General features: G+C 44.7%; 1 protein-coding gene across 1 annotated transcript in view; it reads left to right on the forward strand.

Moving 5' to 3' along the window:
• Positions 1-2,060: 2,060 nt before the first annotated feature.
• The window catches only part of LOC104684663, a 74,610-nt gene continuing 63,697 nt past the window's right edge, over positions 2,061-12,973 (forward strand). The window contains exons 1-3 of the mRNA XM_039560542.1: positions 2,061-2,096; positions 3,735-4,088; positions 5,909-6,068. Of these exons, the coding sequence (XP_039416476.1) occupies positions 4,018-4,088; positions 5,909-6,068 (231 nt within the window). The 5' untranslated portion in view covers positions 2,061-2,096; positions 3,735-4,017. The remainder of the gene's footprint in view (positions 2,097-3,734; positions 4,089-5,908; positions 6,069-12,973) is intronic.

The following is a 12,973-nucleotide window of genomic DNA, read 5'->3' on the forward strand; positions in this document are numbered from 1 at the left end:
AGGGGTAGTCTTTTGGGAGTAAACTTTCCATCACATTTCTCTTGTTTTCTTTCAGAATACTGAGAAATGGGATCTAGACAAGAATCCTGAGGAGCTGGAGCAGCAGAGAGATAAAACTCGTGCAGAAGTTGCTTTCTTCCCAGCAGATTATGGTAATGTCACTAGCTGAAAGTGCATAAAAATAAATAAAACTCAGGTTCCTGTATTTAAGTCATTCCCTGCAGCATAATTTTGAATGCTTAAATTATAGTGGGGTTTTTAAATGCTTCTAACACATGTTTAATTAACTTCCCTCAAGATTTCATCTTGGTTTCCTAGCCTGAAGCCAGTGCTTTGTGGCCTGCCATGGGCCAGACAAGCCAGACGACAATATTATCTTTATCCTTGCCCTGCTGCCAGGCTGTAGGAAAAGGGACAATGTGGACTTGGGGAATATTGGGTGATTCCATGGCAGAAGACCACAGCTGATGATTATTTGGTTGCTCTTCCACAGAGACCTTCAGGAGGAAGTCTGAAGATGAGCTTATGGAGAGGCTGGCAGAGCTGTGTGCCAGGCAGTCCAGGACAGGGTCCCCTCTCTGTGAGGGGCCACCAGCCACGCTCTGCTCCTTGCAGGGACAGCAGGACAATGAGTAGGTCCTTTTCTGTCACATATCCCAGCTAATCCTGGCTGCCAGAATGGATACTTGGGAACTCCTGGCTTTCCATAGGAGTTTTCCTCTGTAGCCTTGCAGAAAGCTGCTACTGGAGTTGGAATATTCAGTCATTCAGAAACATTTGATGATAAACACCTTGGCTTCTCCATCAGCCTTACCAGCCACTTGGGATAAATGGGAAAGGCAGGAAAATGAGGCTAAGCCAATTATCCTCTAGGGTATCAATTTCTCTTACTGGTACCTCAATTGAGCAGAAATACACAGGATGATTTTCTGTGTGTGTCAGTGGAAATGTCAGTGCTTCTTGGAGGTTTCTGTGGGAAGGAAGAGCATTTTCAGGCTGTTCAGAGGGAACAACATCAATGGTGGCAGCACAGAGGAAATAATGAGGGAAAAAGTGGAAGGGAAAGTAGGAAGTATCCTCATTGCCAGAGCAGGGAGAGCCACTAGGATGATTTGCACGTTGTGTGCCTGGGAGGATAAAATGGAATTGCCAGAAGAGGCAGACAGGAAAGGGGGCCTTGTTCTTACACTGAGATGTTCAAAGTTGTGATCTCTCTTCTGCCATATGTGCCTGCCTTTGTTCTCCAGAACAATTTGGTGGTGCCACATTTTGAGAACTAAATATCCCTCTTCATCCTGCCTGGGATCTGTGTTCCTGGGGGAAGCTGAAGCCTTGGATTTTGATAGTAGGCAGAAGCAGAGTCCGAATCTGTGTGGTAGCCAAGCACAAAGCTCCTTTCTCAGGAGAAATCCACTCCCTGCAGGATTTCTTGTGTGGATAAGGCAGAGGACATGCTGAGGTGGTGTTTTCTATGTGTAGGGATGTTGCCTTGCTGTCATCCCCACCAAGTTCTCTGAGGATGGACAGGATGAGATTCCAGGGCCTGCCAAAACCTGCAACTGTGTACATAGATTTGAGAGATGCTGAGCCACAAAAGGCAGTCACATTCCCTGAAGAGGAACAAAGGTAAATCCTGGCTTTATTGAGGGCAAGAAATAAGTAACAAAAACGTGAGAAACTTAAACCTTTCTGAATCTCACACTTGTGAAATGTAACTTGAAAAATGTTCTTTCACACCTCTGTCATAAGAAGAAACCTTGTAGTTAATAAACAGCTAATAGATAATAAACAGGTAAACATTTTGGTCTAGTTGCTTGAATACTTTAATTTTCTATTTGCTGGAGTAATAGTGTGAAGAACTCTCCAAAACACCTGGAGATCTTCCCTGGAAGCCTCTCTCCCTTTTTCCTCATTTTCTAAATTTGCATCCTTGAAATGACCAAGAGCCAACACTCAGTTGGAACAGGGTTAATTAATATGGTCTGATTGTTTCACAGTGCAAGTGACAGCTCCTCCTCCTCCTCCTCCTCTGAAGAAGAAGAAGAAGAAGAAGAAGAAGAGAGTGTGACAATTAAAGATGAAGCAGAAAGGAGAAGGTAAGATTCCTCAGCAGGACCCTGGTTCAAGTGATATGATATTCAGGTTTTCTGAAACTAAAATAATTGCCCTAACAATGATCAGAGTGAACTTAAATATCTCCATTCCTGGCCTTCACAGCAAAAAAAAACAAAACCAAAAAACCCAGTAATGAAAGTGCTCCAGAGTGGCCCCAGGAGGTCACTCTTTTCCTGTTGCATGGTAAAGCTACCAAAGCTAGAGAATAGTTGTTTATCCTTGAGGCAATACTTGCACGTGTCCAGCTGCTTGGGACAGCTCAAAACACAACCAGAGGTGCCCTGGGGGGCTGGAAAATGCAACTCTTTCTCCAAACCTGTGTGAGTGACACCAGAACTGTGTTTGACATGACTCAGAACCAAATCTGGAAGTGTTGTAGGGAGTTGACTCAGACCAATCTTTATTTTTAGAAATAATAACATAGGCTAGAAGGGCTAGAGGTTTAAAGAGAATATTGATGACATTGTCTGGGCAGGGACCCTCCCAATTCTCCTTAATTGGAGGGGAAAGGGGAGAGAGTGTGATGGGTGGAATCCTAAAGTGTAAATTCCTCAACAGGCACAGATGGCAGCCTTTTGTTGCTGAATGCATGGATTCATATCCATAGGTTATTAGGCATTTGTTTAATGTGAAGCAGAGGTGTCAAGTTGAACCATCTTCCTGCATTCATGCTCTGGGTTCCGTTTGGAGTTCTGCAGCCTGGAAGTCCAAACCACAGCAGTGCAGGGGACAGGCAGAACATGTGTCTTGTTGTGCCAGCCAATTGCACTTCTTTTAATGGTTTGGAAGAGGAGATGATTTGACAAGGAACAGAGCCCAAACAATGTAATTTAGAACATCTAATCCACAACCAGTAAATAGTAGGGACAAGGTGATGCTTGGGGAACTCTCCCTAGCACTGACACAAATTCAGCAGTTCCATCAGGGTAAATCTGCAGTGATGGAGAGCAGAGCTTGGATTTTGATTCCTTAATTTTGATACCTTAATGTTGCTAAAGAACAAGTAATGCCTGGCAAATGATGCTCAGTTCTGGTTGTAAATAAGAAATCCTCTTGGTCTCAGCATGGCAAACTTCTGATCTCGTTCCCAGGGGATCAATGCAGTTTCACTTTTATCTGGAACAAATTATTAAACAGGAATTATTCTTCTGTACATGTAGATTATGTCATGGCAGGACATTCCACTATCATGATAATGTGCTTGCTGACAGTTTAGCAGTCTCATTGAGGAAATTAAGCCAAACACTCAAAAATTCTAACAATTATTAGAAAAACCTTTTCATCTGCATGTATTTGAACTCCACCCCCTGTATCCAAAGGGGACAAAAATCTATAGGCTCTGATTTCCATGCCAACCATACATTTGTTCAGGGCTCTTCTGGTAGGTGTTTGTGTTGTGCCTGGATGCAGAAGAAGTTGCCAGGAAGATGAATTTTGCGTTCTGGCTGTGTAGTGGTTTGTGTCACTGAGTGCTGGTGCTGCTGTTACCCACAGTTACTGCTCCTGTAGATGCCCAGTCCTTGTTTTGAGCTCTCATTCGTAGGAGAAGTTCCTCAGAGAGTGATTTTATTCCTATAGTGCTTTATCTTGATGAAATCAGGTTTTTATTTCCTTTGCAGGAGGAATTGCTCAGGGAAAAGCCTGTTACTGCAACAACTCCGAGCAGCCCGGAAGGAGGCCTTGGAGCTTCTTCATAAAGCGTCTGTTCCAGCTGAGAAACTGCATCCAGAAAGGCTGGAGGACAGAGGTTGCTCTCATATAAGTCAAAAACAATCTCATGAAGTGAGGCAAGAGACAAATGAAGTGGTTCCCAGGAAACTGATAAGATTGGAACCAGGCAAGGAAAGTCCTCCCTTTCCAAGCTGTGGGGACAACAGAGCTGACACAGAGAAAGAGAACAAAATGGAAACCGAGGAGATTCAAAATGCAGGAAATGCTCCAGAATGTCCTTTAATTACAGCACAATTGCCAAGGTATCCCACAAGAAAAGTAATCAGCAGGTTTGGATGTGGCTTCTCTAATTGTCCAGGATTAAAGAACATTGCTTACCTGGGCTGTGACTTGGAGCAAAAGGATGGCTGGTTTTGTTACCTGGAAAGAACAACAGTCCTGGCAGCTACTGCTGGAAGGGTTAGAGGCAGCCTCAGTGCGGCCTGGCATTAGATGAGCTATGGCACATTGTAAATTGAGCCTTTTTCTTTAGCTTTTCTTCTTTAGAAGAGGAGGATAACACAGTATTGATCTCCTCTAGGAACAACAGCACGGAGATTTCCTAAGCACAGCTTCCTAGAAAATAGGTCTGGAAGGGTCAGTCTCCCCGTGCCCATAAAGAGTGAGGTAAAATCTAATATCTCCTGGCTGATCTTTATAGAACTTGGTCTTGAAATTCTCAATGGTGAGGATTCCTTGACTCCCAGGTAGTATATTTTGCTGTTTAAAATTATCCTTAGAGTTGTAAAGATTTTCATTAAGTCTAATTTAAATGAGCCTCTCTCCAATTTAAGCTTATTTTTGTTGTGTTCCCAGAAGGAATGGATAATGGTTTATTTAGTTTCTCAGTATAAAACACCTTTTACAAACTGGAAGATGTATCAGTCTCCCCTTGTAATTTTTTCTTCCAAACAAAGGAATTCTGACGCTTTGCCACCAAGAAAAGTGCAAGATCTTGAAGTTACAAAGTACACTCGTGAGGAATGCCACAGGAATATCTTGGAAAGCTTTAAAAAATAGAAATAAGAGTAATATCAATTGAGGAAATTGCGGAGTTATTTGGGCCTCTGCCTCCCTGGGTTTAGTTTAATGTAGTGTATTCTGCAGAAGGTCTAATTTCAAAGTGAAATCAGGTGGCTGCTTTGTGCACCTGCCCAACTATTTGGGAGAGCTCCATTATGCTGCCTTTTCAAAGGTTATATCCTGCTATTTTCGGAGTGAAATTTAACATTCTGACTTTGACATATGAGCCCTGGAAAGAATTAGGATCTGCCTGCTCTGGAGACTGTTACTGTGTCAGAGTCAAACACTTGCCTGCCCTGCCACTTAAACACCTCAGCTCCTGTGTACTTGCTTTAAATGGCAGGTGGTTGGTTGCAGGGTTTTTTCCCTCTGGAATTCCTGACATTAAGCTCATTGCTTCCATCAGGACTACTAAACTCCATTTTAATTACCTGTTAGCCTGAGATGGCAGCCCATGGCCAGGCAACAATGTGGGTTATTTATTGTCTCTGAGTAAGAACTCAATGGTTTGAAATGTTTTCAGTTTTCTTCTTGCTATTCTAATTATTGCTGGGGCACCTGGGGCTGGAAGAATTCAGAAGAAATTCAACTTTGTGTTTGCTATGGAAATGGCAGATGAAATCTTCCTGCAGGCATCCAAATGTAGAAAGATGGGAGGTCTTGGGGTCAGGGGATGTTTCTTTCTATCCTATCCTACAGCAAATAGGAAAGGAAATGGGGTTAGACTGGAAATCTTGGTGTGGGGATGGGGAGTGACACATCACAAACACATCTCTGCTTAAAGGAGTTTTGATCTCCAGATAGATCATCACCACTTATCAGAAGTTTGATCTCTGCTCCTTTTCTTTGAGGTTTTTTTTCTTTTTCTTCTAAGATGATTTCATCCACTGCCAAGTTCTTGTGTCCCCCCACAAGCACCAGAATTGCTTTCTAAATCTATTTTAGCCTTTCATGTCATGATTCCCCCTCAAGTGTGTGGTGTAAATATGAGAAAAAGTGCAACCACATGAACAAGTGGCTTTTTTACCCAAGTGAAAAGCTTAATCTGTGTCTTTTTCAGGAGAGAAGGAAGTGAAAGAGAACTATCCCAAAAGGAAGAGGAGATGAAAGAGAGGCAGAGGAGCTGCAGATTGCAGGAGCAGCTGGAGCAGTGGCAGCCTCAGCGCTCGGTGTGTGGGAAGCAGCCCATGGCAGAGAACACCCCGCTCCTCTTCCACATGGTCAGTGGCTCAGGGTAGGCTGGGCCTGGCAGGGGCTCCCTGCCATGGGCAACTGGGAGCAAAAAGTCTTTTTTATTGCATTATTTCAAATCTGTTTGTCATGGAGCAGCATTACCTGAGGAGAGGAGCAGCCCTACAGCTCTTCTCTCACACTAAGGGAGAAGAATTCCCCACTTTCCTGTGCAGGGAGAGCTCCCCAAACAGCTGCCCTCCAGTTCTGACCTGTCAGGGCTTGCTGAAATCAGTGGCCTCAGTGTTACCTATTTCACAGGAGCCAGAGTCTCCCACATGAATTTTCGTAACTTTTTCTAAAAAAGTGAAATATTTTTACTCTTTCTGCTGAGTCCTGTCTTGCTGTCTGCCCCCAGCAGCTTTATAGTTCACTTTTGTGGGTAGGTTTTGAGGACTGTGGGTTTAATAATAGGTTTTACTCTGATAAAGGGTATGAAATGATCCTGATTTTTCCCCACAGCCTAAATATGGCTTGGAAGACAGGGATGTTGTTCCTCCTCCTCAGATTTATCTCTGTCCCTGCCCTTAGCAGAGGGGTTGCAATGAGATGAGCTTTAAGATCACTCCCAACCCAAACCATTCCATGATTCCATGATAAGCAGTCCTGCTTCATCCATGCACTGATTTTGCTGAACACAAGGCCAGGTGAGAAGGTGAGAGGAGGTGAGAAACTGCAGAATCACCATGAATCCACCGTAATGATTTATTTGGGCTAATGCCAATAACAAAGCTCTTTTGTCAGTGCAAAAGTTGAAAGATTTCACACCCCTAAATTTGGGGCTAGACCATTCAGGTTTGTTTTGTAAATTGATTACTGTGTTTGTGGAGATTTAAAAGCTCCTTTTATTTAGCACTGGATTAGTCAGTGAGGAGGAGTAAAGGATTAAAAAGCTCCCAGCTGAGTTTCCCTCTGCCAGCCTGCTTTGACAAGGACAGCACAGTGCCCAGAGCTCTGCTTTAGAGGTGTAAAGGTTGTGGATCCTTGGATTTGCTCCTCCCTGGCTGCTGGCAGGTACCACCCCCTTCCAGTTAGCCCTTATTAAGACGCAGACACTCACTTGCTCTTCAGAAATCCACGTGGGCCTTGCTCTCTCCTTCCTGACAGTGCACCAGGCAAGGCAGAATTCCTCTGTATTTGGTCATTTCCCATATTTGCTGTGCTGATGCCAATAAAATGAGGATGGGCTCGATGATGTGCTTTGTCTCGAGCAGAGCTCAGGGTGGATCTGTGCTGGAACTGAAGTTGTAAATATTCCCCTAAGAGATGGGATGATGTTGCAGTTGTGGCAGCAGGGACATGGGCATTTCTCACCAGCCCAGGCTCCTGCTGCCTGTGCAGAGGGAGAGGGACTTGTTACACAGTGACAGGACAAGGGACAAGGGATTTAACCTGTCAGAGGGCAGGGATAGATGGGATATTGGGGAGAAATTCCTCACTCTGAGGGTGGGGAGGCCCTGGCACAGGGTGCCCAGAGCAGCTGTGGCTGCCCCTGGATCCCTGGCAGTGTCCAAGGCCAGGCTGGAGCAAGCTGGGATAGTGGAAGGTGTCCCTGCCCATGGCAGGGAGCGGGATGAGATGATCTTTATGATCCTTCCCACCCAAAGCATTCCATGATTCCAAACTGAGTGCCAGCCTGCTCCAGGGGAACCTGCCTGACCTCCCAAGGCACTGTTGGTTAGAGCAAATCAGCACAAGCCATACTAACTGTGTTGTCTGGGCAACTCTGCTCTTAGTTCTTATTCAGAAATATTCATTATTAACATTAAGAATAAAAAATGTATCAACATCATCTATGAAATACAACAGTCCTTTGCAAGATTACTTGAAATCTGCCTTGATAGCAGCATTTTTTCTTTGAATTTGAACAGGGTTTTCTTTTCTTCCTTTTTTTATGAACACAGACAGAAAAACTTGACTGTTTTGACATTTGAAACTAAAAGCCCCTGTAATTTGGCAGCTATGTCTCAGTGAAAACATCTAATATCTATATATAAACATGTATATTCAAAGAACAAGCCCCAGTGGTTGACAGAGTAGCACACTTGCAAATTTGTTTTGTAAGTCCTTTGTTTTGGCAGTGATAGATGTTCAGATCTGGAACACTTGTCATAGTTTCCAGAATTCCTCTGACCATTTATAATGTACATAAATAATTGAATTGAATAATAATCAGAGGGAAAGTTTAGAAACTCTGCAATTCCTGTAGCTGAGGTGCTGGGAAAGACTGGCAAAGGAAATTTTAAAAGCTGCATTAGGGTTACATTAGAGTTCTTGTCTAAAATGTAAAAGCAGATTTCATGTGCTGTCTCCTTTTTCTCAACCCAGTTCAGTCAAACTCTGTCCTCAGCTCCACTCTGAGAGTCAGGGTTGGGGAGAGCACTTTGAACACAGTGCAGGTAACTGGGAGACTGAGAATTCACTTCAGCTGCTAAAGAAGGGGCTGAGATCCAGTGGATTTTCAAGACATGCAGGTGCCAATTCCCTGGGAAATCAGCGGGTTCTTTCTAAGAATTCTGCCTGTCAAGTCCATGTCTAGGTGTCTGAATACTTGGGCAATCTGGCCCACCTCTTAGTTTTAAAAATAATGCAGGGAAGAACTGGATTTTTTTTTAATGCTATGTTTTGGTTTTGTTTTGGTGTTTTGTTTTGGTTTTTTTCCCTTTTCTGCACCACCCAAACTTTCAATGAAATTTAAGACTGGCATGAGTTGATCTCTTCTGAAATTGGGCTCCTTAACCACATTTTAACCTTTGGATCTGGTTCAGAACTGATGTAAGCACCTAGAGTTCTGTGAAAGCCAGCAGAGCGGTGGTGTGATCCTTTCTGTAGGGCCAGGATGAATTCGTAGTTTAAGAAGAGCAATAGAGGGTTTGTTTCAGTATTTGAGCAGTGTTACTGCTGAGGGAGACAGAAGGAATGCTGGGAGTATGAAAAGCAGTTAAATGGAGGATGTAAAATGAAATAGGTTTGATCTGTCTCTTCATTCATCTTGCTTATTATGATAAGTAACTTGGTGCTGATGTTGTTTTCCTACCACTTTCCCATTAGGTGGGATCCAGAAAATGGAGGTAACTTTTGCCAGAGTCAGAACTGAGTTTTATGTCAGGAGCAGCACAAGCAGGTTATTCTAAGGATATCACAGGATGGTTTGGGTGGGAAGGGACCTTAAATCCCATCCAGTCCCACCCCCTGCCATGGGCAGGGACACCTTCCACTGGCCCAGGCTGCTCCAAGCCCCATCCAGGCTGGCCTTGGACACTGCCAGGGATCCAGGGGCAGCCCCAGCTGCTCTGGGCACCCTGTGCCAGGGCCTGCCCACCCTCCCAGGGAACAATTCCTTCCCAATATCCCATCCAGCCCTGCCCTCTGGCAGTGGGAACCCTTTGGGGAAGACAAAGCAGCATCTGCAGGTGAGAGCAAGGCAGGCAGGGCAGTCCCCACCAGCAAGGAGGGCAGTCCCACGGTCCCCAAGGAGCAGCAGAGCAGCCCCAGTGAAGGTGGCCAGGAGGCAAATGTGTGGGAATGAGGAAGGTCCAAGATCAAGGGCAGAAAGCCAAGGCAGGAACAGGACCCAGGGTCAGCCCAGTGATCACGCAGGGGGTCTGGAGTGATGAAACAGAGCTGAGCTGCAGCCACCAAGTCAGAGCAGTGAGTGCAGGCTCAGTGCAGGTGAGGGAGGTGAGGCCAGGCTGAGGCAGAGCTCTTTGCAGCTTGTCCAGGACCAAGGGAAATGTCTCTGCTGAGAAAGCAGCTTCACAGAGCTCCTTTCCCAGCAGCCCCGTGTGAAGTGACACACCTGAGCTCGTGTCAGACCTGGCCTTGAACACTGCAGCCAAAGCCCTGCCATGGCCCTGACACTTCCCATCCAGCCCTGGAATTCATTTAACACACAACTAGAATTTAGCTTGGATTCATCTCTTTTATTATTGGGACAAAGTAGGTGCTTTCAGCAGCTCTTCAGCTTGATTCTCCATTTATTGCTTTATCATGATATGGCAGAACAAGATAATGTTGTTGGAGGGCTATTAGGAGCCACCTTGTAACCAGCCCCTTATAAACACTGTTTTATCTCCCTTACACAGCCAGAGTGGTTGGGAAATGAATGTGTTGACTCATACTGAGGCATCTCATTTTTCTTGGCATTCACAATCACTTGGGCTAACCTTGTATTAGTAATTATATTACCATGATCCTCATCTCATTGCAGCTTAGCCTTACAGCTGCCTTACAAAACAAAAACATCCAGGCACAACATAGTCATTCTACCTTAACAAATAGATGATGTGGGTACTTTCCGTCTTGTAAACACAGGCTCCATCACCTTTTTGTCAAAATCAGCAGGTTTTTCCTGTTAACACACTCTTGACTCAGCTCACTGGTGTCAGGCAGAATTCTCAGCCACAAGATTTTCTACTTGCATTGCCACAAAATTACCAATATATTATGGTCAAATCCTTCCTCGCCCTTTGATGGCCTTGTTCTCTCTTTGATCTGATACTTCTTCAGGGGAGAATCCCTGACAAAATCCATATTTACCATCCAGAGGGGTGCTGGAATGCTGTACATTCTGCTGCTGGGACAATTACCCTGCATCAGCACGGTCTGCCTGAAAGTAGGGATTGATTTCCAAAACTTGTACAAGTATTTTTAGTTCAGTTACTGACCCCAGAAGTTATTTTTAAGGAGGAGGTGCCTTGATCTGCAAATTGTCAGTGAAATGCTTTTGATTCTTTACCTGTCTTCCTTAAATAGGTGCCTGTGATTGCTGTTGCTGTTCCATGGGTGTTTTGATCTTTTTAAGGCAATAGTGCTGACATCAACATTGGAAATTGCCCTTTTCTTCCATCTTTGGGTTGTTCAAGGACGTTGTGGATCCTGGGATCCCAACCCAGCACTTCACCAGCTGGACCAGGAGCACTTGGGCACCTCCTCAGCTCCACTGGAGCTGCTCACATGGCTGCACTGAGGTGATGGCCTCAGCACTATTTAAAAATACACCACTTTTATTGCTGGGTGGAAAATGCATAAAGGAAAAGGACTGTAAGAAAGTCAGATTAATGTCTCCACTTAAGGAATGGACAAAGGCCTGACCAACCATCATGAAGGAATAGGTTTTGTGCCACTTCCTTACAGAAATGCCAATTTATCCCCCAAAATGTGGTGCAGTACCTCTGTTTGGAGAAGCTGAGGAAACCTATAAAATCTTTTGATGATTATAACGATTTTGTGACACAGTAGTTGAATTTTTCTATATCTGTGTTACTCCAAAGGTGATCCTGGTAGTACAAATCACCTGTGACCAAATGTTTTCACTGACACTGGACCAAAGCAACTGCATCTGTGTGAATGTAATTACAACAGCATTTAGCCCTTGCTATGATTTTAATATAGCTTTAAAAAAACCCCATTAATTGTAAAAATCACTGAATATTTCCTACACTAAATTTTTTTTTGGACACCAGAGCCGAGTTTGGGTTGTGCTTGGCTCCAGGTGCTCTCCCTGTTGGGCTGATGCCAAGGTTGTGGCCAGCAGTGCTGTGCCCAACAGCCACCAGATGGCCCCTGAATTCCTCCTTTTTTTTTTTCCTGCCCGGCATTTAATGAGTTCCTGAAACAAGATTAAAATCTCTTGTACTTAATGAACCCGCTGCCTCGACTCAAGAAGGGCTTAAAAATAAACTAAGGCAATTAGAGATAGAATTAAACTTAGCACACGGAGACAGAAGGCCAAGATTCCTGTTAGTACCACCAGTCCAGCACACGGCATTGGGAATGGATGGAAGATCCTAAGGAAGTGTTTTTCTAGCATGGGTGGCTGGCAGCTGGCACAGAGCCTGTGTTTCTGGCCTCCTCTTCATCTTCCCACATGGTGCCAGGGAAAGCAAACGGGGTGATTTGCTGGCACAGCACTTTGGTGGAGCTGCTGCTTCCTGCTGTCCCTGGCTGCAGGCACAAATCCCAGGGGCTGAGGCTCTGCATGGCACGGATCTCACCTAAGGATTTGCCTTAATAGACAAGCAGAGGGTCTGGCCTTACATGTCTGTGTTAACAAACAACTCCCTCCACACAGGGGGAGTTTGCTCTCCAAGTTCCCAGAGTCAGAGTGTTATGGAAGTGCCCAGGCACTCTTGGGGCAGGTTGTACTTCCCATCCTGATGGCTCCTTTCCCCAACTCTGCTCACACTACCAGAGCAGGTCCAAGAGCCACATAGTAAAGCTGCTTTCATAACCTTTGGCTGCTTTAAGAGGCTTTCCAGCCAAATTGCTGTAGAAATGCTCAGAACCAGGAAATTCACCTGTGCTGAATGCAACAAATCACCAAAAAGCCACGGAGAACCTTCCATGTAAACCTGGAGAGCCACTCTGATGGTTCCCAGGGGTTCCCACTTTCATGCTTTTTCCAGCTGTGGAAGGAATTGAAGAACCAGGGTTTTTAAAGCAATGAGTTCTTGCAGTGCTGTTTCTCTGGCTGGAGTTTGAAAAGGCCTCAGGATAATGTGAGATATTTAATCCTTTATATTCCTCGGCATATCTTGGAAGTGATTAAAATGAGTTCAGGCTTATTCCTCAATATACTCCTGCCTCAGTTTGACAGATGGGAACATTGGTTGCTGTTGCTTAAGGGAAAGGTTAATACGAGGAAAGGAACAGAGTTTCCAGGATTCCATGCATGAACTTGCTGCCAGTAGAGGTCCTGAATCCTCCTCCATTCACATTAGCAGGATGTTCACATTAAACTTGAAGACAAGAATGTAAAATGCCCATGAGCCAAATTCTATTTCTCATCCCAGAGAGGGCAGGAGAACACAAAACCATCTCTGGGCTTTTTGTCTCCTCGGGCCTTGCCTGCTCCGTGCCAGGCCCTGTGCTGGCAGCAGGAAGAGCTGCCCTG

This window comes from Corvus cornix, chromosome 14 (genome assembly GCF_000738735.6).
Source record: "Corvus cornix cornix isolate S_Up_H32 chromosome 14, ASM73873v5, whole genome shotgun sequence".
Taxonomy (NCBI): domain Eukaryota; kingdom Metazoa; phylum Chordata; class Aves; order Passeriformes; family Corvidae; genus Corvus; species Corvus cornix.